We start from the raw sequence: 25094 nt of genomic DNA on the forward strand, positions 1-25094 counted from the left end.
CTGCAGCAGCTCTGGCATCATTTCAAAGTGACTATCTGCAGAAAGCTGGACACATTTAGGCCCACTGTAAATACACATGATTTTACATCACATTAAAGCAATTAAAACATGACCTTTTTTTTCAACTTCCATCATCTCATCTAAACATGCTGACATCATTTTTTATAGGCAGGAGGAAAATGAGAGCAACATTTAAAATCCCATAGCATGCCATAAGGTTCAGGAGGCTGAAGTTGAGCCTGCATTAAAGCGGCTGCAGCTGTATGCTAATTAGGCGCCTATGCTTCCCGTCCGCCAGGGCAGCACGCGCCACTGATCAAACACGCGCATGCGTCGGTGTAGCCAAGACCCACAGAAATTATCACGGGGGAAAGAGGAACTCGTTAAAATGCCATCAAAGCTTTGTAGTCCCAAACAAACCACGACTAATATGTGGAGAGTGAAAGAACAACAAGCAACAGAGCAGAGGAGGCAAACACGAGACACACCCAACACAAAGTTTGGGTACTATTTAAATTTTAAAGCAAACACAACATCATAAAAAAACCGTAGCTGCAATTAGGTGAGGTGCACAATTTAAATCTTTGCAGAAGAATATGATTTTTGATGAATCCTTCAAAATAAGAGTTCAAACTTACTCATTTAATTATTTAAAAAAGTTTTTGTTTTACAGATCTCTTTGGAGCAATTTAATTATTGTTTTTTAGGTTTAGCAAATCTGTCATTTAACCCTGTCTTTCCAAAATAACGGTGTGCTTACAGGCAGGTGAGAAGGCACCGGCACACAGAGGCCTATTGAAAGGAAGGCGCAGGCCTGCGGCTCAGCTCCGATTGTGTAATTATTTGACTTGGTCATACTGCAGCTTTATGCAAATGAGGGGAACAATGTACGACGATGGAGATTAATTCCTCCCTGGTCTGCAGAGTGAAAGGGAAAAGAATGCACTCTCTGCCAAGTGGCGCAGTGCAGCCTACATTTAGCCATTATGACGAGGAGAGAAAAAAAGGCAAATACACAATATATGAGGTATGCACAGAAACTGTAGGGGAGTTGGTGGAGAAGAAAATAGGCCACATAAATTTGTCGGGGAAAGTTGTCTTTGTTTAGGCAGACAAAGCTGCAGAATAAGACAGTTTGTTTTGTTTTAAAGAAACGATTAAGCTACAACGAATTCACGCAGCATCTGTACTTTTAATGCAAACTCAAATCTTAAAGTTTAGAGATTATTTCAGCTGCCAATCAACAATGAACATCCTGAAAACAGCAACAGCAGTTCCACATTGTATCCAAAAAACAGCTTCATTTTAGCTTTGGATATCTGTGCAGCATTTTTGCAACACAAGCCTCGGCTGCGGCCTTCTTTGTCTGGAGCACTGATTCCGCCCAGCACGCGTCTAGCTGTGGGCCAGATTGGCCGTGAGTCCCGTTTCACAGTTAAGAGGTCAATTTGCCTTTCAAACGAAAAAAAGGAGAGGGAGAGACAGGGATATGCAAGCACGGGCAGACGTGGCTATTGTGCACAAAGACCAGAGGGCCTTCTTATTACTTATGTATGCAACGAGATGTCTGATTTATATGTCGAGTTAAACTACCGAGACAGACACGTGCCCTAAAATAAAGAAACACTCCCTCCATAGTGTTTATTTAAGACATAATAAAATAAAGGTCTATAAAGTCTTGGCTTATTTGGTTTGTTGGGAGGCCTGCGTAACGTGCGCAAAGGTCGTGCGTAAAAGAGAGGCATGGATAGAGGAAATAAACAACCGTGTGGAGGTTAAAACAACCTGGAACAGTGAATTTAGAGAATGTGGTGTTACAGCTGTGTCTATTAGGTGAATTGCCTCTTTGAACAGCACCGCGGCAGAAATTGATAGAAACACAGCTTTTGGTTTGTATTTAACCAAGCTTGTCTCATCCCCGTCTTAATTCTAAATTGTGATGATTGTGGCAGTGACGGACATTTCCTTTTGGCAGCTCCGGGGCCCCCAGAGGAGAGCCACAAAGCCGTGGCACGTGTGCATTTGTATAGGGGCCCATCAGACCGTAAAAAGAGGAGGGTCCCGGCGTGTGCCTCTGTCGGGGAGGGGCTGAGCGCACACATTAATGTAATAAACCGCCAGTACATCTGCTAAGCTATCTGCACATCCTCCAACGAAATCCACCAAACCCAGGCTCTAAGCCCTCCCACAATCAAATCCACTGGGATCTTGGTTTCATCCGATTGGTCGGGGATGCTGCAACAGGGGGGGCGAGAACAATAGCATCATTCCGGCATAAAAAGAGTGGAGCTATGCCTTGGAGACGAAAACATTTCAGCAACAGAAGAATCGATATACTGGGGAGATAAAGTCCCATAAGCTTCTAGTGTTGCCATATTTTTAACAAACCTGGATACTCGAGACTTCACCCACCTCCCCGAAGTGCCTTTCCGCTGTTACTCGCCAAGATGCCCAAAGGATTCCTGGTAAAAAGAAACAAGAAATCTGCACATGTTTCCTACAGGACTCGGTCAGACGAAGATGACCTCCAGGAGCCACCCACCCCAGCTGCCTTGCAGAGTCATGTGGACCCCTCCCCGCCGATGTCCGTGGCGTCCAGTCCGGACCGCGCCGCAGCATCGCCGGATTTCACAGCAGCTGACGCGCCCGTGCCAAGACTGGAGAAGCCGGTACAGTTCGGCAACCCAGAGGCGGTGTGCCAAGCCCTCTACAGCCCCACCCGGCCCATCAGCAAGGAGCACGACAGGGGATATTTCGAGAGAAGTTTCAATCTGGGATCGCCTATTTCTGCCGAGTCATTCCCGACACCTGCTTCACTGTCCGGCCTGGACCACCTCCTGTACGCCCCGGTCGACCTGAAAATCGGCACCAGCAACAGCAGCCGCAGCGGCACTACTACCAGCAGCCTCCCGGCACCGAGCAACCGGGTCGGCGCCAAAAGACCCGCAGCTGACGGCACAGAGCGCAAATCTAAACCCGCCTCCAAGAAACCCAAAGCCATTAGAAAACTCAACTTTGAAGACGAGATGACGACTTCTCCCGTGCTTGGTCTCAAAATCAAAGAGGGGCCGGTGGAGATGAAGCCGAGGGCGCAGTCCTCCGGAGGAAACAAGCCTCTAGGGGAGTTTGTGTGTCAGCTGTGCAAGGAGGCGTACGCGGATCCCTTCTCTCTGGCTCAGCACAAGTGCTCCCGCATCGTCAGGGTCGAGTACCGGTGCCCCGAGTGCGATAAGATGTTCAGCTGCCCGGCCAACCTCGCCTCTCACCGCCGCTGGCACAAACCCCGGACCACCGGCGCACCGGCGATGCCACCGGCACAGGGCATCAAACCCGAAATGGCCAAAATGCCACCGCTAGGTGTCAAGTCAGTCTCCGACGAAGCCAAAGACATGAGTGACAGAGACACCCCAAGTCCAGGTCTGTCCGAGTCGGGCTCTGAAGATGGCTCATATGACTGCCAGTACTGCGGGAAGAGGTTTAAGCGACAGGCATACCTAAGAAAACACATCATGGGACACCAGGCCTTGCAAAAGAAAGTGCTGGAGGAGCACGGGTTTCAAACCGGCGACCGCCCGGCAGAGCAGGCTCCGGTCCTACCCCCCTCCTCCTCCTCCTCCTCCGCCGCCACCTCCTCCTCAGCATCATCCTCAGAGGAAGCCTCAAACCAAAGCCCTCTCAACCTGAGCCCGGTGGACTGCCTGCTGTGCCCGGTGTGCGGGGAGAGTTTCACCAGCAGGGCCAGCCAGGAGAGACACCTGCGCCTCATGCACTCCTCCCAGATTTACCCGTGCAAATACTGCCCCGCCACTCTCTACAGCTCGCCGGGGCTCACCAGGCACATAAACAAATGCCACCCCTCGGAGAACAGGCAGGTGATCCTGCTCCAAATGCCGGTGCGCCCCGCCTGCTAAAGACAACACAAAACTCGTGCCTTTGATGGGGGGGGGGGGGGGGGGGGGGGGGGAATAAAAAAAAGTGAAACAAAAAAGTGGCTTTGGGGGTTAAAAAAATAAAGAGTTTGTGATGCTCACTGCCACAACTTTAGGCCAATGAAAGGCAGGGCGGTTTGATGTTTAAGTGGTGTTTAATGAGGTGTCTTTTCCATGCCAATCAGTAATTGTTGAATGCTTCTCTCTATATTTGAATTACATATAGGCCTATTTTGAGATTTTCTTTCTCAAATTAGTTTATCAAGGGAAAAAAAAAGAATACAAAGCGTTAGTTTGACTGTTAAAGGGTATTTTTCTAGGACAGCACATGTGTTCAATGATAGCTTCTAGACCTAAGAAATGTCTTAAAATTCTCAGAAATCCTTTTCCCCATCAAAGCCTTTTCAATTCACCGACCGTGATTGCTCCATCACTGTAGCTTTACGCTAGATTGTGAATGACAGAACTTGTCAACTTTGTGTTGGTGGGAAAAAAGAGTGACTGAAGCATTCCCTGTTTAGTAGAACCACAAATGCCTTTAGTATACAGATAAGCCTAGTCCGACATAGCCTACGTACACATCCAAATCCCGCTGTATAACTGCCTTAAAAAAAAGTCAACATAGACTGTTTTAATTTTGAATGCTGGCACATATTTTATTATTATTATTATTGAAGATTGTTGCAATATTTTTCATCATATGTTTATTTATTTATTTATTCTAATTATTTTATGTAACTTATTGTTGTGTTTGTTGTGATTTCCTCTGTGAATCGTTCTGGCAGTTTACATGTCGTATAGCCAAAATGTTTTTTTTTTTTTTGGTCAGATTTCATGAGTTGTGATAATTGTCGTGGGTCGGGTTTTAATCTTCAATCTCTCCACAGCTCTTGTAAAAAGATTAAAAAAAAACGTAAAGCTCTTACCTTAGATGCAATCTTTTTTAAGGACAAGTTATTTTTCTTAAATGTTGGCTTTTATAGCGCTTTGATTGTATGTGTATATTGTTGTTGTCTATCGAAATAAAATATTTTCAAAAGGACACGTGTCTCAGAGTGGTTTAACTTTTTTGGATACGTTGGAAAAAACATGGCTGTAATTAATTTTACTTCTTAACGAAAACTGACAATTCTGGGTAAAGTGTGTTTAAGAGTTTGGTAGCCTCATTTAAGTTTATTAAACCTATAGTTTTTACTGGTCATGATGTGTCTGTAATTGTTCTCTATAGGGAGGTCCTTGACTGAAAATTATTTTCAACACAAAATATACCAAGACATGAACATGAATACATGCAGAAAATATTTACTTATAAATATAATATAGAAAACAATAATATAGTTGGAAAAGGGGCCTCTAACTTTGTGGTTTTATTTCCAGGACCTACATTGAAGCAATTACCCCGTGCGTAAAAACTTTGCCTAAAAGCTCTTTAAAATTACCTTCATCCAAAAAAAAGCTTCATTTATGAATTTAAGTATTTTTCCTTATTTCATATAGCTATATATTTGCTGTCTATGCCACACAGATTTTTCAAAGCAGGTGAAGTGTACTTCAGATCCTGTTTTTATAGCCGGTCAGGTGGTTTAAAGCCGGTTTACAAAGTCTCCGAGCCTCCCGAGGTTACCAAGCAAGATACGTCATAATTTAACAGCCTAAAACTTTTAACAACGTCAGGCATTCATCTTCTCATTTCTCCCCTGCACTATCTCTCTAACATCAGGTCCCACTCCAAAGTGGTGCGAATCTATTTAGTTGTCCTTAACAGGAAAAAAGAAACCTCAGGAAGCCCCCTTTGGCCAAACCTTTGCCTCCGATTCCTCGTTTATCAGCCTGATTCGCAGTAAATCATAGCTGCAGTGGCTCAATAGACGCCGTTTCGCTGCCACAGAGAAGCACTTAGGGCCTAATCATAAATCCCCTCCTTAATACCATGTCAGGACATGACAGGAGGACAAAGAGGTGGTGGATCAAACTCACCTCTGGAGCAGTAAAACATCTGTCTGCTTTTGGGGGAGACTCATACAGCTCGATTTGGGCTGATTTAGGACACATCGGGGCTCAGTTGGCTTCATATCTGACCTCCACAACCTGTAAAGCATTAAGTCAGATGTAATTTAGCAGGCAGCCTCCAACTGTGTCACTTCAGACTTGCAGTTGTCAGGGTGGAGTTCACCTCAGAGCACTAACGCGGATGGTAAAACAAATCATCCTCACACTGACTCTATCTCACAAGTCTCTTTAGTTCCATAGTTGCTCCTGCTCATTAGTACTGCTGTCCAAGGCCAAAAAAGAAGAACACTAACTTTTTAAAAAATGAGTGTCACTGCCCCTTAAGGCATCAGTGACAATACATCAAGACAGAGAGATATCTGAAGTGTGAAAATAGACTACATTCAGCAGTGTAACACATGAAATAATATAATCTGGTGGTAATCTGTCAGTCTTTGAGGGGCTGGGACACCCAGACCCTGCCTGTGTTCTGTTGTAAACCATCTCAGAGTCAATGATGGAGGCAAACAGCGCAGAGCCAGGTGAAAATGAGGTAATATTATTCTCACCCTTTTCTCTCACACACAGTTTTAGGGCTCCAATTACGGTCAAGTGCTTTTCTTGCGTCTTTATGTGACCCAGGCAAGGCAGGGCACCCGTAGGTGTTGCGACCATTGCACCTGTACCTCCTGGTGAGGTTCTATTATGCTGGCCTCCACCTAAGCAGGGCTGAGCAGCAGGGGAGACAGATGGGAGGAGGGTCAGGTTACCCCTGCTGCTGCTAGCATGGCTGGGCCAGGGTCAGAAAGCCCATGGTAACAGCACACACACACACACACACACACACACACACACACACACACACACACACACACACACAAGAAACACACACAGCCACTTCTCCACAAAATCTGAGGATACACAAGTAGCTGATGTGTCGATGAGAGGTGAAAACAGGACAAAGATGCGTAGAATTTCAAATTGATTTAATGAAATGTTTCAATTTTCACATTTCTAATAAAGATAGCAGGGCTTCGGTCGTTAAAAACAGTTTGATATGTTGACAAGTCATGATGAAATCTTCAAGCTTTTTTTCCTCTTTCTCTTATACAAAGATTATATTACAGGCATTAATATATTTATATTCAGAGGGCACTCAAAGCCCTCAAATTTGACACAATGTACAAGGATTTCTAAAACGAGAAGAAAAGAAAAAGAAAAAAATTACTAGGGCTAACACGAGCTCATTTTCTTCACGTATATAAGACACACAATCCTTATCTTGGTCCGAACTAACATCTCCAGCGACTACACCACCAAAGGGGGAGCACAGTCCCCTTTTAAACAGACATCATCTATAGCCTACAATCTTTAGATCAGCATCCTGGGCGGTTCCTTCAAGTGGCTTTGAGGGGAGGGAGGGAATAAAAACCATAGATGTGATCCAGGCCTATATATATATCATACATTCTTCAAAAAACAAAAGCACAAAGAAAAAAATGGATCCATCAATACTCCCGCTGTTTGGATTCCACATTTTCTGCTCGGGGAATGAACAAACAAAAGGAGGCGACATGTGAGAGAGGGGAGAGAGATGACAGGAGAACATGGGGGGAAAGTAAGGCATATAGTGCAACAGATGGGGATAGTGTTGCAGCTTGGGTGGAGCCCTCAGAGGGTGTGCGTGTATTGTGTGTGTGTGTGTGTGGGGAACACCTGGCTACCATGACAACCCTACAAGCAGGCAGGTCGCAGAAGAAGTGAGAGCGCCGGCCTGGCTGTTGCTAGGAGGGCTGTTAGAGTTCAGCTCTGGCATGCCACCTAAACCCAGAACCCCCCTCACCCCCTCCATCCCTCCCGTGGCCTCAGAGGCGACATGGGGAGAGGATCATGGGAAAGAGGAGGAGTTGGTGCCACTTGAGTCCATTCACAGATAAAGACGGAGCAGCACTGTAATAAAGACTAAACAGAGAAACCGCACAATTCCAAATCCATCTGTTGTTGTTTTTGTTGTGGGTAGCACAAGACGCTGACCTTTAGAGACACGGGGGAGGAAACACTTTGTTTTAGACCGCTAACGAGGGAGATGTGATGCAGGGTGTCCATGGTTTGTCTCAGGCTATGACGAGGAGAAACTCAAATTTGATTATGGGGAGTGGAGGTGGTGTTGGACAGCATCTTAGAGGACAGACATTACACAGGCACTGTGAGAAGCTCCCTCCGAAACTCACACTCAAACACACATACACACAGACACGCAAACACACACACACACACACCAGTGCATGGAGTTAAGATTCACCTGAGGCTCTGGCGGTATTTTTCCTCTAAACAGCACATGAATACAACACAACAACAAAAATAATTCATCAAATAGTCCTTTCTATGTACATCGAGAAAACAGCAAAAATAAAATTTAAAGCAATTTGCATCCAAAGAACAAAGAGAAACATTCAATGCAAGTTAAATCAATGACAGTGAGTGCAAAAGAGAGAAAAAAAAGTTGGTCGGGAACGTTGGAATGTCGATGTCTTAGCTTCACAGGACAGAGGAAACTGATAGCAGAGGAAAGAGACAGGAGGAACTTATTCAATTACCGGACATGAGCCTATGTTAACAGCATCAGAAAACAATTACAAACGCAGTCTTTTCTCATTCCAGCAGAGTTGCATAAATCAAATCATGACACAATCCATCGGAATTCATTTAAAAAGGAAAATTAGAGTGATTAAAAAAAAAAAAAATCTGCTCAGCTCAAGTTAGAAAGATGTCATTGATTGTCCACTCTGGGTTCAAAACAATTAAAAAAAGCCTCGGACTGCACGCACTGCAGGGACTTAATGCTCAGGACGTCCGTGTAGTAGTGCAGTGTGTACAAATCATTCTGGGGAGGCGTTCCCCATGCATCAGTCTTTTCTCCTTTTTCAGAGTACGGAGATGGTCCAAAATGGGTGCTAACGTGCAGGACGACAGCATCATCCAACTGAAGTGGTTATCTTTGACACAGAAAGGTTGTGGCAGGTGCAGGAGGAGGTAAAAGGCAGACACGTTTATAAATGGATACCAATCTCTTGTGCAGTTTTAGCAGGACGCCATTTACAGCTGTGTCATTCAGTACTTTGTCACATGAAGTGTTGAGATAGATGAGATATAGAAATAGGGTGAAGCAGTCTCCCATTCCCTTACTATAGTAAGAACTTATTATTCCTCTAGTGCATCGAGACCGCGCCAGAGAACGAGAATAAAAACGACATTTTTTAATCACAGGTTAGTTTAAGACTTCTCAGTCAAGTCTTCCTATGCTGCTGATTCGTAAGCTGAAACCACCAGGGTGAACATAAATAGCTTAGTCACACGTCCAGCTTGATTAAGCAGTTAAACACCACGACAAATGGAAATGTATCAACAAAATCAATGATTGCCACTTAAATTAAAAATTGCAATATGCTCCAGTTACATGTTTATATGACACAAAATAAAACAAAATACACGCCAAAAAAGAAAAAAGAAAAAACTTGCAGTCACGGCTGGGTGTGTGAGGTTCTTCGAGAAAAGATTAAAGGCTGTGCTCGGAGGGGAAGGAAAGGGGGGCAGGTTGGAGAGCTCAGTTGGAGGATTTGCTTATAGCGCTGGCTGATCGGCGGAGTTTCCCGGAAACTCGGTTCTTTGTGGCACGGGGCATTGTGGGGGAAACCTGGTCAACGGCGTCCGTCGTTGCTGCGGTGCTTCCGGCATCGGTGGTCACGCTGCCGGTGAAGGAGCCTGGGAGAGAGATTGAGGGAGTGTTTGGAGACAGAAAGAAGAAAAAAGAAGACAACAATGGAGAGACGAGACGGTTAGCCATGGCAGTGAGGGGTTCATGGTCTTTGTGTGATTGCTGTTCATCCCAGCATGCTTTGTCATGCACGTGGCTGCTCCCACAACCAAGATTACCCAGTTCATAGGATTTCCACCGACAATCACAAAACTTGCAATTCAAACTTTAAAAAAAGTGTCAAGATTTGGGTTTGTTCTACCCCTGAGATCATTAGAATGAAGATGTGAGAAAGTGAATTAAAATATTTGAGACATGCTTTTGTCACATGCTGTGGTAAAGCAAAGCTTGTTATAAGAGACGCTGCCTTTCTTCCCTATACAGTTTTCCAGATGCTTATAGGATATAAAAAATAAGAGGGAAACTTTGTAGCTATGGACACAAAAATAAAAAAACGTATTCAGTTCACAGTGTGACAGCAGAATGCTTTGAATGAAAATAAAATTGCACATTATGCTCTTGTGAGCATGTGGAGCCTTTCCATTGTCAAAAACTGCCCTTTTTCAAAAACTTCACATCCATGATTAGGGGATGGCAAACAGTAATAAGCCCGGAGGTGGGCATGGAACGCTGGTGAGGACAATCAAGTATTGTGAACGTCGCCTTGACTTCCTCAGTGTGCCCCTGACCAAACCCAGACCTTGCCCCCTCCCCCCACCCACTCGCCTCTGCCCCCATGCCTCGAGTTTAAACAACTTTTCTGCTTTGTCGAGATGGCATCTGGTTGCCTATTTTCTTTCCTATCCTTTTATTTCCTGCCATTTTTTCCGAGGCATCTCAAGTTGCAGCGGCTAAAAGGAATGGCAGATGGCTGGAGTAACAGACACTCAGCAGCACAGTGGACACCGGCAGCATCCGGGGCCGCGGCTCGCTGGGAGAGGAGGGCTGGGCTATGGATGAAACATTGGGCGTGTGTATTGTGAAGGGCTCGAAGGGGAGGTGAGGGGGTCCGAACATGAAATCTGCATATGAATATAAAAAAGGGATGGGCTTGGCTAAAAATCGGCCCGACGGACAGAACAAAATCCTGCATTCCCGTATTCTTCTACTCATTCCTACAGTAAACACTTTGTTTTATAAACTAAACTCTGACTGCATGTGCTGTATGATAGACAGGAAGAAGGCAACCACCTATTACAGCTAATATACACAGACAATAGTGTGGTACAGTTCACCACCCACTCAACAGACTTCCCTTTTCGTTTAGTGGCCATTAAAACATGCTGCACTAAACAGTCATCACTCCCACTGTGGCACTTAACGACTGTGGTTACATCAGTTTCTGAATGACGTTCTTCACTGTATGGCCTTATGTAAGAATTCATTTTCATAGTAAGTTGAAAAAAAAAAAAAAAATAACCCAGATCCAGAAGAGGCTAATGTATCATTACTGTCATCATTACAACCCAGCATTTCCGCTCCTTACTCGGCCCAACATGCCTTACGGTGAGGTTAATTTCAGATGGAAAGAAGACGGGAGAGACTGAGAGAGAAGGAAAACAAAGAGGGTCTTTAAATGGCCCTGCCATCCCATTGGTCCCCTCTGCAGCAGTTCAAACAAGGCTTTAGATGACAAAGACGTCTTCCAGTGCGGCAGGTGTTAGTCTCAGAGTCTGCCCCAGGCAAACAGGCACACTCCAACAGGAGGAAATGAGGGGGGTGGAGGGACTGGGGGGAGAAAAAAAAAAGGAAAGAAAGAAAAGAGAAAAGTGTTTGCTGGGGGAAGAGATAAAGGCGCGCCACATGCAGAAGCGAGGGCCAGAAGTGTAGCCGTATTGTTCATGCTGCTACTTAGTCAGGTGCTAATTGTCCCCACCGTGCATCACTTTCAATTACCAGCCTGGCCTAAACAGTAGGACACCCCCCAAATAAACAGCCTGGTTTCTCTGTCCCCTTCCCTTTGTCAGAGCACTCAGTAAATAAAGCTTGGTTAGTGCTGAATGAAAAAAAGGAAGGGTGGAGGGGGGAACAGCCAGGATGAGTGATCGAGCGAAGGGGTAGGTAGGCCGCTGGACGGAAACAAACTTCCGGTCTGACTTGGGGCTTACCTTCACCATACACAGTATTTGGACCTTTAAGATATTTTTAATCTAAAAGGGAGAAACAGAGTAGAGCATCATGTGAGAGAGCAGCGGACACACACCAAACCACACTGCAGCTGAACACGACACAACGCTGCTAAAAAGTCAGTGATGTGAGGGTCTGAGCGGAGGGATATCCAGACAGCTTGTGTGGCGTCCAGGTTAGTCATCACTGAAACGTTTAAAAAGTCAGACAAGGTTAACTGATTCATGAGATGAGTTAATCAACAAGTGCCACTTTCCTTCTGAGGACACCTTTAAGGTCATAATGTCTGATGGTACCTGATACAACTGTCCCACTTCACAGATTTCAAGATCGGGACAATTTTGAAATCCAAAGCATGAACGGTGGACAGTTCACATGGCAACAACAGAAACATTTAGCACCAGTGTTACTGTTAGAGAGGGTTAGGGTGAGAGAGGAAAAGATGCTGGGGCACCATGGGAGCTTTTAAGTTGTTTTATCCACTGGAGAGAAGTATTGCTTTCTCATGTATAGTTATTTATTTATTTTTTTAGAAAAAAGTTTACAGGATGAAAACACACAACATAACACAACAACAAAAATGGAGCAAAGCAGTGCAGGTGTAACACAACAAGGGCAGAGCACTGTGGATAAAGTGTGTATGACAGATGGACTAGCTCATGCAGGAAGCCATGATGCTGGTCTGAAGGGTGAGAGTGAGGCTGCATTCAGGTTCATGGAAGACGAGGCTGTTGAGGATACTGACGAGCCAAATAGATAAAGAGATGGCAGGGGAGGGCTGAGGTTAAATGCCTTACAGTGAAGTGGTGAAACACCGCAGGGGCGCTTCATTTAGTAATTAGCATGCAGAATCTGTCCTTGAATCCGAGCCTTACATTGCTTTTACAAAAAAGGGCTAAATCAAGCGCAGCCCCTTGGGTTATTTGATGATGCTGGGGTTCACAGAACCTAAATTAATGAATAGATGGATGTTGGTGGTGGGCATCATGCCTAGTGTGGAGGAAGCAGGCAGAGTCTTACAGTCCAGTTTGGCCCAGGGGTACTCCATGTCCCAAACCATCCCCGGCCAACGCCTGCACGCTGTCATGGAGCATGGATGACATGTTAGTGGCAGCAATGAGAGCCAGAGCAGGATGGACGGACAAACAGATGGATGGACACACTCGCATATAACAACACACACACTCAGTCAAACAAACAGACACACACACACACACACACACACACACACACACACACATGAACACACACGGGAGGGCAGTAAAGCACATTTAAGAAGGGTGAGAATGAGAAGCAGTGTCAGCCAGCCATCACTGCTACATTGAAGCTATGTGCTTGATGGGACACAGACAATTATAGATGATAGACTACAACCATAAAGGTCACTTAGATGTATTATGGCCTAAAGCATTAAATACATCATGCCTATGGTTTTGAAAAGTTACAGAGCAGCCTTCAGTCTATGAGTACAGCTGATGTATCCCGTATGCTGTAAAGCCCCCTGACGCAAATTGTGATTTGTGATATTGGGCTTTATAAATAAAACTGAACTGAATTGGTGAGGATAGATGGAAACACACTAAAGCAAAAAGACCAAACATCTACAGTTTTACCTTTGCAAATTAAACAATAATAATGAATGATGAAAATAACTATTAGTTGTAATAGTTGCACCTGGTATGCATCTGTTTTATCACAAACATCTTAAAGTTTTTCATTCTTTTTTTTCTCTGGTAAATTTTGTTGGGTTTCTTTAAATTTACTTAACATAGCTGCACCATAACATAACATAGATATATTCCAGATGCATCTACTTTGCTTAAATTATTTAAAAAATGCAAAAAAAATAAAAAATAAAAAAAATAAAAATAAAAATGCACACATAGAATCAAAGCTAGGATACGCAGGTTTTTGTTGGCATCCTTGAGCGAAAAATTCCATAATAACCTTTGTTAGGGGTGTAAATCACAAGTTTATCATGATACAATATTATATTGAGTCTTTGGACAACAACACAATATTTGTTGATATCACAAATCCAGGGGCCTGTGATCGATATGAGATGATATCTTCTTTTTCTTGGCTTCTGGCCATTGCCTGCGTGGTGCTAGGCTGTTGATGATATGTATCAATATTTTCACTCTGCATCGATAACACTGGATAACTGAAATCATACATCAATCTAGATTATTGTAAGTTACACCTATACCTTTCAGCATATTGCAATTCAACTGGACTGAGAGAAAACTAGACTTCTTGGGCAGACCTTGGCCAATCACAGGTCAATACAGAGAGAGGATGGCAGAAGAAATACCCGCACACTAGGGGTGTAACGGTACACAAAAATCACGGTTCGGTACGTACCTCAGTACACAAGTCACAGTTCGTTTTTTTTCGGTACAGTAATGAAAAAATAGACAACTATTAAATATCACTTATTGATAACCTTATTAAAACATACCACCACAGCAGTTAACTCTTTTTACACAATTTTTGAATGAAACAAATATATATATAAAATCCTGCTTTTTCACATTGTTTGAATGAAAATAGAAATATAAAAGTGAAAAATAAAATCCTGCTGTTTTTTTAACACATTTTTTGAATGAAAAATATAAATATAAATTTCTGCTTAAACAGTTTTACTCAATTAAAATAAAAAGTATAGTGCAGCTGGTCAGCTTTAAAGTCTGCTCAGATTCAGTTTCACTAGGAACTTACTTAGCTTTCCCACTTTGTTAAAGTGCAGTAAACAAAACATGCTTATATCTAAAGTGCAGCTTAAACAATTTTACTCAACTCCAATGGCGTTGATTATTTCTTTAGCGCGATGGTCAGGGAAACGCTCTTTCTTTTTAAATGACGACGATATCGTAGTTTGCACCAGATTGCTCTTTCTAGTCGTGCCGGTTAACGTTCAAACTCAGGTGGTGTTGCTTTAGATGTGTTAGCATGTTAGACGTGTTTCCAAGTACATACCCGACCGCTGTTCTGCAGTGTCGGCACACTGCTTTTGTCTTGTCAACTTGTTTATTTGCATCTTCGTATTTTACCCTGAAACCAAAGTGTTCCCAAATGGAGGACTTAAGGTTCCCGGGTGGGTCTTCAGGTTCGTCAGGCTCACTTGCCATGTTGTCAAAATGCGAGAATGCGCTGCAGAAAGTGAAAGCGGAGATTTACGGTCGGACTCGGTCTGTCACTCAATTATGTCCGTTGGGGAACTAGATATTTTAAATGGTTCGGCTCGCAAAAACGGAATTAAAATAAAACAAAACAAAATAAAATAATATCCTGCGCCCAATAATTCGGTACAGGGTCGTGCCGAACCGAAAGTCGCATACCGAACGGTTCGACACAAATACATGTACCGTTACGGACCTACCGCACACCAATTCAACTGAGCTGGACAGCTACAAAAAGGTTCACAGCTTGAGATCAATGTCAAAAAAAAAAAACCAGCCAATTTATTCAAAACATCTGTGCACAAAGGGAAGAGTGCTCAAAGTACAAAAAAAAATTATAGCTGCTGCGCAGTGATGGGTCAGGTCCGGGCATTTTTAGGCAATTCTGAGCAACAGAATTGACCTCTGAGACTAAGGATCAATTTCTATCTCACTGAGCTAATTAGTCAGTGACAATTAATGTGTAGCTTCACAAACTGACTAAGCCAGACGTGCAGGTTTAGCAGCCCTCCATGCATGGAAAAGCAGATTTCAAACCACTGTAAAAAATTCAGTTATTAAGACAAAAATCTGAAAATACACATATTGCATCTAGACAGCATGGAGATGTTGGTAATTTGTTTGTAACAATGATTTATTGGCTCCATAAGTGAAAAACTGATGTTTGAAATTGCCATTTTTGCATTGACTCCAATTGTTCGCATGAGAGCGAAATTCAAAATGCTGTAAAAAATTCAGTTTTTGAGATAAAATTCTGATATTTTCCAAACATCATCTACCATGACTCTAGAATTTTGTCATTTTTTTCATGAACATTGAAGATTTATTTAGCAGGAATTTGCATGTATATGTTTACAATACCGTTTAGAGTTAAACATTTTGATGCACTGTAGGGTCAATTTTTGATAAATCAAAAATCTGAGAAATGTAGTTTTTGTAGGACAGTCTGAAGATGGTCTGTAGCAAGTTTGGTGTCAACTGAGGTTGGGTTTAAATGTACAAAAGTTTCTTCAGTATTGGAGCTACAGTTTGATTAAAGTGTGAAGTTGTAGCACGTATGGTTGATTTGTTATGAATTTTCAAAGTTTTGAACTTTAGACGCTTGCTGTAGTGCCACCATCAGGACTATTGGCTTGAGTTTACAGCTGAGGATATCTGGCATGAGACTGGACCTTTGTGCAAAGTTTGGTGAGTTTTCACCCATGGGAAGTATGATTTCCTTCGAAGAAGAAAGAAGAAGAAGAATACCTAGGATTACAATAGTGTCCTGGCCCTAATGAAAAGTACCAGCACTGATGATAGTCAAGGACTGAAACGTTTGCTGCTGTCACTTTTTTATTGTATTATTTTTTACACTTTGAGCACACAGTTGAATTGGTGTGCGGGTATTTCTTCTGCCATCCTCTCTTGATTGTCCATTGTACCGACGCACCCAACTTTTTTGCTGCTCTTAGTTGGTGCAGTTTCACAGCAGCCTTAAGACCATTTCAGAGAAAGGACTTTCCTACTGGCTGTTCTACAAATGCAGTCACAAGCCTCATCCTCATTTAGATGGTGAAAGTTTGATTCAATGGAGGAAAATCCTGCAGTAAAAAGTTGCTATTCCAGTATTAGCAACAACTGCCTTACAATAAACACATGAGACACATAAGTGTCAGTGCTGGCAAAGCCTTTCAGAGATGGAGAGAAAAGGTTGCTAATAGTTTAGCCTTCTGCTAACCCTAGCTAAAGACTCACAGCTGAGCTAATTCAAGTTCATGCTCATGTAGCTAGCTAGAGCTTTGAATCACGCTATGTCATCTCAAAGGGCTTTACAGGCCAACAAGTTTACAAAGACAACAGGATGGTAATTCTCATAGAATTGCCCATATATGATGGCATCTGGATCAGTCACGATCGAGATGATTGAAACGCACGACTAGTACTGATACAGGTTGCTGTATGAAGCGTATGCCCATGACAAAGGATGGAGATCTGCAGGAAGAGGGTGTATTTTCAAATTCTGGCGTTTTTTATTTTGACTCCAGAAAACTGCCAACCCCAGCTTTCAAATACAGATCAGAAGATGTGAACAACGGAGCTACCAATGAACTTAACAGTATTTAAGAGGTCAAAACTCAGCAGCAAAGGCAATTTGTAAAACAGTGAAATAACATACAAGGAAGGGTCTGTGTCACAGTATTGTATGGAACAAGTAAGTCCTGGATAAAATATGAATGGACAGATACAGACACACACACCCTCACATTAATCTACTAATCTATTTACACGCATAGATTCCGGAGAAATACAAATTGCCGTTCAGAACGAGTTTCCGCAGCAGCGAGGGTGACACAACAGCCTAACAGACTTCATTATGTTATGGCCTCTCACATTAGCCACAGCATATGTCCCATGCTGTAAAACATTATTCTCAAGCCTGGCTAACCTCTCTCTGTCCAGCCACAAAGGATCCCATGGTTGAAATAGTCCACACCATCAGCTAGATTTACTTCCTCTCTCTTTTGCCCTCAGCAGCTCCCTTTCCTCTATATTCCTCTGTATTTGTATCTATTTTTTTTCCCTCAGTCCTTCCATTGAAACTGGTTTGGTGCTGGGATGAAACAAGGTGACGAGAGGTCAGTCCGGGGAGATTTTACACCTCTGCAGGAGAGATGGGCAAACAATATGGTAACATAGCTGACACACCTGCTGTCTGAGAATCTGAAGTCCTACACACACACACACGCGCACGCACGCACATGCACGCATGCATGCACGCACGCACGCACAGTCTGGAGCATTCAGACATTTAATTCTCACATGCCAACATACGGGATAAAAATATTACATACACCCTTAAAACATATTGACAGATTTGAAAATGACGAGACATCCACGGTTAAGTATTGTGGAGTGCTTTCCTTGTCAAAACAGAACGTGTGTTGGGATCCAATAGAGTGGAAAAGTGCAATCCCGTATTGATTTCAGTGCTGTTGCAGATCGATCAGAGCTGGTACAAGTAGGAAGAACAAGATAAGACACGTTTTCCATTCTATTCATCACGGACTGATAAGAGTGCTGTGCTGACATCCGCGAGCTGGTGTTTGTCGGTCGGATCTCCTAAGTGTCGGTGAATGAGCTCATGAAGATGTGCGCGTGCACACACACACACACACACATGCACACACAAACAAACATACACTCTGCAAACGCCATTTAACAAGGCTGCTTATATTCATAGGAAAGTAATTGCACGGAAAGATGCAGTTTGAAACAAGAAGAGATGAACAAAGTGGCATAAGTGGGGGCCTGAGGAAGTGGAGAAAGCAGTGTTTGAAGTCAGTCGGATGGCGTGAAGAGCCGGGCCCCGTCGTTTGATATTCATCAGTGAGTGTAGGCGTGCAAGGAGAGTGGAGAGAATGAGGGGGGTGTGGAGGAGGCGACGGGGGCAAACAGGTGTGTTGTGGAGGAGGAGGAGGAGGAGGAGGAGGAGGAGGAGGAGAGACTGATGCAGAAAAAGAGGCAAGGAAAGAGATGATGAAGAAAGGGGAAAGAAGGCACAAGAGCAAAATGCACAAGTGCGATGAAGCAACAGTGGGATGGTGAAGAGGTGGAAGTGGAGTGGAAAGAACACAAAGGAGGACAGACATGTGGCGTGGTTCACTTCTCACCTGTTCCACTCATTGGATAGCCAGGTGAGGGGGAGAAGACCTGTGAGGCAAAGTCTTCGAAGGTCATGACCTCTCTGTGGTTCTGAACAATGGCCTCTAGGTAGAGCGCTCGCTCCTCATAGCTGGTTAGCTCTCGTTAAGGAACAAAACACAATGTTGGTGAAGAAAAAGGCAGCAAGGTAGGGTTAGCCTTTGCCTGTTAATAAATCTAACACTCACAAAATAATTACCTTTCAGAACATCTGTACATAGCACACACTTCAAATCATAGCCACAGTTACAAATCAGTTTTTTTCAGTGCTGCACTGCATATACATACACTGTGAGCTGGGAGAGTGTGAGGCAGGGGCAGGGCAGCTTCACCATCAGCAACCCAGCCAGAAGCAAAGATGGAACAATCAGCCATGCCACACAGCCCCAAATGAGAAAGCAGTCTCCAAAATAATCATAAAAAAAAGAAAGAAAGAATACATCACTACTGGCGTGATGCTCCAAACCTCTCCTCTCCCCCCTCTCGTCCCTCTCTTCTCTCTAATAGAACCCCTGCTGCAGGCAGCATGTCTAGGACCACCCTCCCCGATGTGCTGCCTGCCACTTCTCCGTGCCATCAGGGGGAAAATTGGAGCCATTTGAAATTCAGAGTGACAAGCAGTGACTGGAGCCTGGGCAGCCAGCATGCAGGATGGATGGCCGGATTTGAAATGGGAAAGCTCAAATTAATAAATAAATAAATAAATAAGCCTGCAAAATGGCTGCCGGGTGAGGGTGGAAAACATTCTGATGGCCATTATCATACCATTATCATAGATATATCGTGCTAAGTCTGTTGTGGAATGGAGGCAAGTGCTGGATAAAATATGGTGTAGGCAACTATTGGAGTGAAAAGGTCTATCTGATGGTGTAATGATAGTAAGCGCTTTGGAGATTTAACTGTGTGTGTGTGTGTGTGTGTGTGTGTGTGTGTGTGCATGTTTGACAATGAGTCTGATTATTCTCACGGCTGTCTGTTGTGGCCATGTTGCCTTGATAGATGACACCTAACAAATTGCTTGACAAACACATACATTCTCACTCTCTCTCTCTCTCTCTATCTCTCACATTCACTCACTCACTCACACATACACACACACACACACACACACACACACACACACACACCAACTCTAGTAACTCAACACAGAAACCCCCCTCCCCCTCATCTCATTACGACTGCCAGGGTGGAGTGGCACTGAGCTGTTGCTGACGCCAAGGCTGAACCAGGCTGAGCGGAGATAGGCTGGACTGGGCCGAGAGGCTCCGGTCTGGGTTAGATAGATAGGACGAGACAGTGACTGGGCAGGGGGCCTGGTGTGGGCACATGCCGCCACAGCAGGGGCCAAGGCTGCCATGACCAATGGCTTTGAGGGAACCGTAGCAAAGCGGGGGTGACGGGCACCTGAGCCGGGAGGCACCAGAGGGTACGATGGCCAAGCTGCTCACAGGGACAGACAGAGATGGACAGAGGGCAGACTGAGACAAAGGAGAAGGTAACAGAGGAAGATAGAGAGCCGGATGGGTTTGTATACTAGTGCTGTTCGGATCCACATGTCCTATGAACCAAATAATTACAAGCCCCTTTTTAAACACAGATTGCGTGATAGAGCGGTGATGAAGACCCTTCATTATGCCGGCTTTGCTGTGTCATAAAGAACCAAACAACGCCGGCATCTTGCCACTCCAGTGTGTGATTTTAGATAGCATGCTGATATTTCGGAATCAGAAGAGGTGCGATGTGTGAAACAACAGTGTCAGCCTCTAGCTGACATATAACGTATGCATTAGGCAGCATTTTCTAAACAACAATAGCATAACATGGCAATACCAATCATTTACTGTCCCATTTCCTGTCCTCTGCTCAGAGGGTAAAGAGCTCCCAAACCTCATTGCTTTCATATTTTGCAGACATTTCCAGTTCTGTTCTTCTTCTTTGATTTAGCTGCTAACTGCTATCAGCTGCCTTTTAAATCTCACGGGGATGGGTTGCATACCTAACATGTCGCCAAAGCTGTCCCGTCCTGCTGTCTATCCCTTTTATACAGACATCGATTTGGTGCTGTTACTACCTCCGCTGCCGGCTAAAAGACAAAACAAGTCCATTCCATGATCTTACCGTTAATGCAGAGTGCGGAGGAGGAATAATGGTGCAAAATTCCTGCCTTGAACAGGCAGTGTAAAAGGAGCGAAGTCTAATATAGTCTATTTATAGTCGACTGGTTTTAAACTGCAAAAACAGGAATTGAATACTTTAACCACGGAAGGTAAAAGTTAGACACAAATACTAGCAAGGGTATATTAAAGGCCCTGACACATCAAGCCAATGGGCGGCTGTCGGTCCAAGTAGGACTGTTGGTGAACGTCTGCCGCCCTTGTCAGTGTGGTATGTCCCGCACTGTTAGCCCTCATTGGCACTAGTTGTTTTTTTCCCCCTGCTGATTCAACACTCTGATTAGGCCTCGGCACAACCGAGCCTGTCAGTGAATGAAATCATATGATTGGCAGTTCAGCTCAGCGCACAAGAGGAGAAACTGAAGTGAGGAACATATACGAAAAGCTAAAATCAAAAGGGAGTGAGGTCAAAACAAACTTTTTATATGAGGTAAGATTGTTTTTCTCTAGCCATTGAGCAGAAACAATTCGTGATGGTCTTATTATTGACTGGCGCATGGTTAATAGGCTCTGTTCTTTCAACATTGGATTGTGTTGGTAAAGTGCTAACTGGCTAACTAGCGTCAAGACGGTCTTCTGGTTTTCTTTTTTGAATGATGATTACAGATGACTGCCATCTGCTGGTATGGAGGGGTATGTATCTTCTCACACAGGGGTAAAACATAAGTGCTTGTTGACCGTTGGTTTGGTGCGTTCATGTGCAACTTTTTGGCCAAGACACAGCCTTGAGAAGTAACACTAGGGGGCTCTTGTTGCTGCTAATTCTTTGACATCGGTTTATGCGTCTAGGCCTTAAAACAAACAAAAACAAAAGAACACAATTATGTAACTATGTGAAACACTGAGGAAGTCTACTCTGCTCATTTTTTGGGGCATTTTATTGCAAAATAAGATTCTTGGATAGACACACAACATTTGGTTGCTTGTCTGGAGAGAACACCAAGAAATCCATTAACATAAAAGCTCATATTTCCTACCTTAGGTAGGAAAAGAGGAATGAAAAGACGGGGCCAGAATCTCCATTTAGGAGATGCAGAGCAGCATGACTTTAAGCATGTAAAAGCACTTCCCTCTTGAGCTCCACATCTGTCTTCCAGTCATAGCCAGACATGCAACGTCACTGTTTTCTGTCACTTGCTGGAAAAGAGTGGGCATCCCAGTCTCTGCTGCCATGGTAACTTGGGTCACAGCTCTGTGTGGTGGGTCATATCCAGGCTTTTATGGATGACGGACAGAGAGAAAGGATGTTGTAAAAGAACAAAATGTGCCCAGATAGGTGATAAGTGGAAGACAAAATATAGTACAGGGAAGGACTTAATGAAAAGAAATGAGAGAAGTTAGAAGGAGGCTGACAAATGAAACACAAGGGAAGACGAAGAGAGAGAGAACGAGAACCTCGGCACAGCGTGGGTCAACAGAGCCATATGGCTGTCCATTATCAGAGATGCAGATGACTGGAGGCCTGTTATTGAGATTCCTAAAGCAAATATTGACTCCAGCTGGAGCAGACGCTCTCTCTGACTCTGACACACGCCTCTCCTCCACTACTTCCTTCCGCTGCCCTCTATCCAAGTTAGACAAATGGATTATAGTGGGCGAGAAAAAAAAAACTTCAAAGAATAAAATGAAGGGAGATAGTGTAGAATTATCAAGAGACGAGAGAAAATATATGACAGGCTGCCAGGGAGAAAGACAGGTGGCGAGGGAGGGAGACTAATAAAAGGTATTTTGGAGATGAGTGAAAGCGAGAGCCATAATCAGCTCACTTAAGTAAATGTACGATGCTATCTGTGGGTAAAAAAATTGCTGCACAGATATCAGACCTGATGCACAGTGAGGGGTAATCTTGCTGCCTCTCTCTCTCGCACTCCCTCACCTTTCTGCTTGTCTCTAATTACTAAGCCATGGGCACAGCTTGTTCCCCTGAATATGCACAGATGCGCCTGCCTCCATGCAGTAACTTAATCAAGGGACACATCCAGAACAGTGACGCAAAGATTATGTCCATGTCATGGACACCAAACCCGCTGACACTGACCTACTTTTGGGGTAAAACATAAGCTGCATCTACTGCTGATGAGTACCTGGCTCAATTCCATGATGGACTTCTCTGGAAAGATGAATCACAAAATGTTATACTTATAAAAATGCTATGTGTGTTATGAAAGCCTTCCTGACTGACAACATTAGTGTATTTCACAAAGCTCCATTATATTGTGTGCTATGAAAAAATTCTCATACAGCTCGGGATGAATTATATAAAAAGGAAAATGCAGACAGGTCTACATTTCCACAGATGGACTGCATCTCAAGTCACCCGTGACATAACTGTCATTTACAGCTGAACTGGGCGGACAAGCAAGACAAGCCAGTGTGTGGGAGGAGAGTGTGTTGCGCCACTTTGGGAATTTCCAAGGAACCCCTACGTTCCAAGCCGCTGCATTCCTATTAGGGAGAAGAGAGGGAAACCAATGTAATGCCTATGGAGCGTAGCAACCATTGGGACAGTAACGAGAAAAAAAAATTCTTCCAGTTTTGAGTAAATGTAAAACAACTTCAGTTAGGGGACTGATGTCTAGAAACATGGCAGTTGTGGTTTGGGTGTTATGAGGGTGGGGAAAGAGTATTAGATATAAAACAGAAAAGCACAAATCCAGTCTGTTAACTACAACATTTACACATTTTGGACAATGTGTTTTTGTGGATAATAGTCCTCTACTACCCTGTCCTGTGCTTGCCCTCTCTTTCTTAGTGACAAAAGTAGTGGTTTATGGTTGCATGGGGTGTCTAAGTGAAGGTGTGTAACCAAAATATATACAGTTGTACACAAAAGCACAAGTCAAGTGTGCACAAACACACAAAATGCAGCTTGCATGCCAAAGAAGGTGTATGTGGCTAAACAAAGACCACCAGAGACAGAGCCCAACAACATGAAACCTGTGAAAGCAAATGTGTATATGAGTCAGCCTACGTGTACATGCATATGTATCTATGGGTGTGTGCACGTATGTATACATATGCATGTGTGCTGTCCAGATGGCAGGGGGGTTGCTCTTGGGGGAATGGTGGGGGTCAAGCATCTTTGTGGATCAAAGCCAAGGTCAGGGCAGCTGCAGTGGCCCATGTTCAAGGTGAATGGAGGCCTCAGATGGCTCTTCATTAGCAGGCTGCTCCATCCCTGCTGGACCCCATCGGCCAACAGCCACCAACCCTCATCATCATCTCTCTCCCCTTTCTCCCTCTCCGTCCACAGGGACCTGTCCTGAAAATGCCTGTCCATTGGGATCCATTCTGTGCCGTGTGTAACCCCACCCAGCACATGCGGACGCGTACACATGCTCGCACACAGACGTTTGTGCATAAGTAGCCACAACACATGCTGACACCCTCCACCCACACACACACTGTTCTCCAAAAGAGCCTTTGTTGACCTCTGAACTGGTGTCTCTCTGGAGAGCAGCATCCTGACCATCCAGCCTCCCTCTTTGTGTTGCTCAGTCCCCCTGCTGACAAAGGCCTCACGCCACCACTGGCCTCTGACACACGCTCATATCACACTGAACACACACACTCACAGCCTTTAAACACACACAGACAGCAGGGACCATCATGGCTTCAGGAAGTACTCCTTAACTTGAAGGCAATCTGAATGTGAACAGTTTATATTCAGTGTTTTCTCACCATTTCCCAAACTTTTAAACGTGTAACCGCTACCAACTGTCGACCAACAGAAAAGTGTGAAGCATCAACTACAATGTTTATCGCTTACCACGTGTGCTTATGCTCAAACATGCCCATCACTGTGCAAGTGGGGAATTACAAACATAACTCAACAGAAAATTTCAAATCAAAATGGCAATAAAGTTTTGAATAAATACCTTTGCTTGCAACAGGACTATATCATGATTCATTCTAACATAATTGTGTCCACCTATGTCTAGTTAAAATAACTGGCACGCACCTGTCAATAAAAGGTCTGACAGTTCACAGAGTGAACACCAAGCTATGAAAATCAAAGACCTTCAAGCAGACGTGTGAGACTGAACTGTATTAAGAGACAAATTCTGGAAAATGTATTACAGTGGAATCCTATCACAGTGATCATGTCTGTCCAGGTCATATTGATCACTAAAAGTCGACGATTACTTTAACCTATTTCTTTCTTTCCCTTTATTTCCCACGCAGATTACCATCTAAGTGACACCAGTATATGTAATACAATAATGTAAAGTAATAAAACAGACAGATTTACTGA

At 43.9% G+C, this 25094-nt stretch overlaps 2 protein-coding genes across 7 annotated transcripts in view; one reads left to right on the forward strand and one right to left on the reverse strand.

The window, feature by feature from the left end:
- Positions 1-2274: 2274 nt before the first annotated feature.
- Positions 2275-3950, forward strand: insm1b (insulinoma-associated 1b). Its single transcript, XM_033642102.2, has one exon. It carries the CDS (start codon positions 2448-2450, stop codon positions 3909-3911), a length of 1464 nt encoding a protein of 487 aa, XP_033497993.2. The 5' UTR covers positions 2275-2447; the 3' UTR covers positions 3912-3950.
- A 5433-nt stretch (positions 3951-9383) lies between these two features.
- Positions 9384-25094, reverse strand: part of ralgapa2 (Ral GTPase activating protein catalytic subunit alpha 2) — a 110944-nt gene continuing 95233 nt past the window's right edge. For 3 of the 6 annotated variants that reach the window (XM_078174987.1, XM_078174985.1, XM_078174986.1), the window contains 2 exons: positions 18635-18756; positions 12575-12879 (listed from right to left, as the gene is read on the reverse strand). In XM_078174987.1, the coding sequence (XP_078031113.1) occupies positions 12719-12879; positions 18635-18756 (283 nt within the window). In that variant the 3' untranslated portion in view covers positions 12575-12718. Of the gene's footprint in view, positions 9681-11780; positions 11823-12574; positions 12880-18634; positions 18757-25094 lie in introns of those variants that run through there. The other 3 variants (XM_033643560.2, XM_033643562.2, XM_033643559.2) reach the window with 3 other exon arrangements.

The sequence above is a fragment of the Epinephelus lanceolatus genome, chromosome 15 (assembly GCF_041903045.1).
Source record: "Epinephelus lanceolatus isolate andai-2023 chromosome 15, ASM4190304v1, whole genome shotgun sequence".
Taxonomy (NCBI): Eukaryota; Metazoa; Chordata; class Actinopteri; order Perciformes; family Serranidae; genus Epinephelus; species Epinephelus lanceolatus.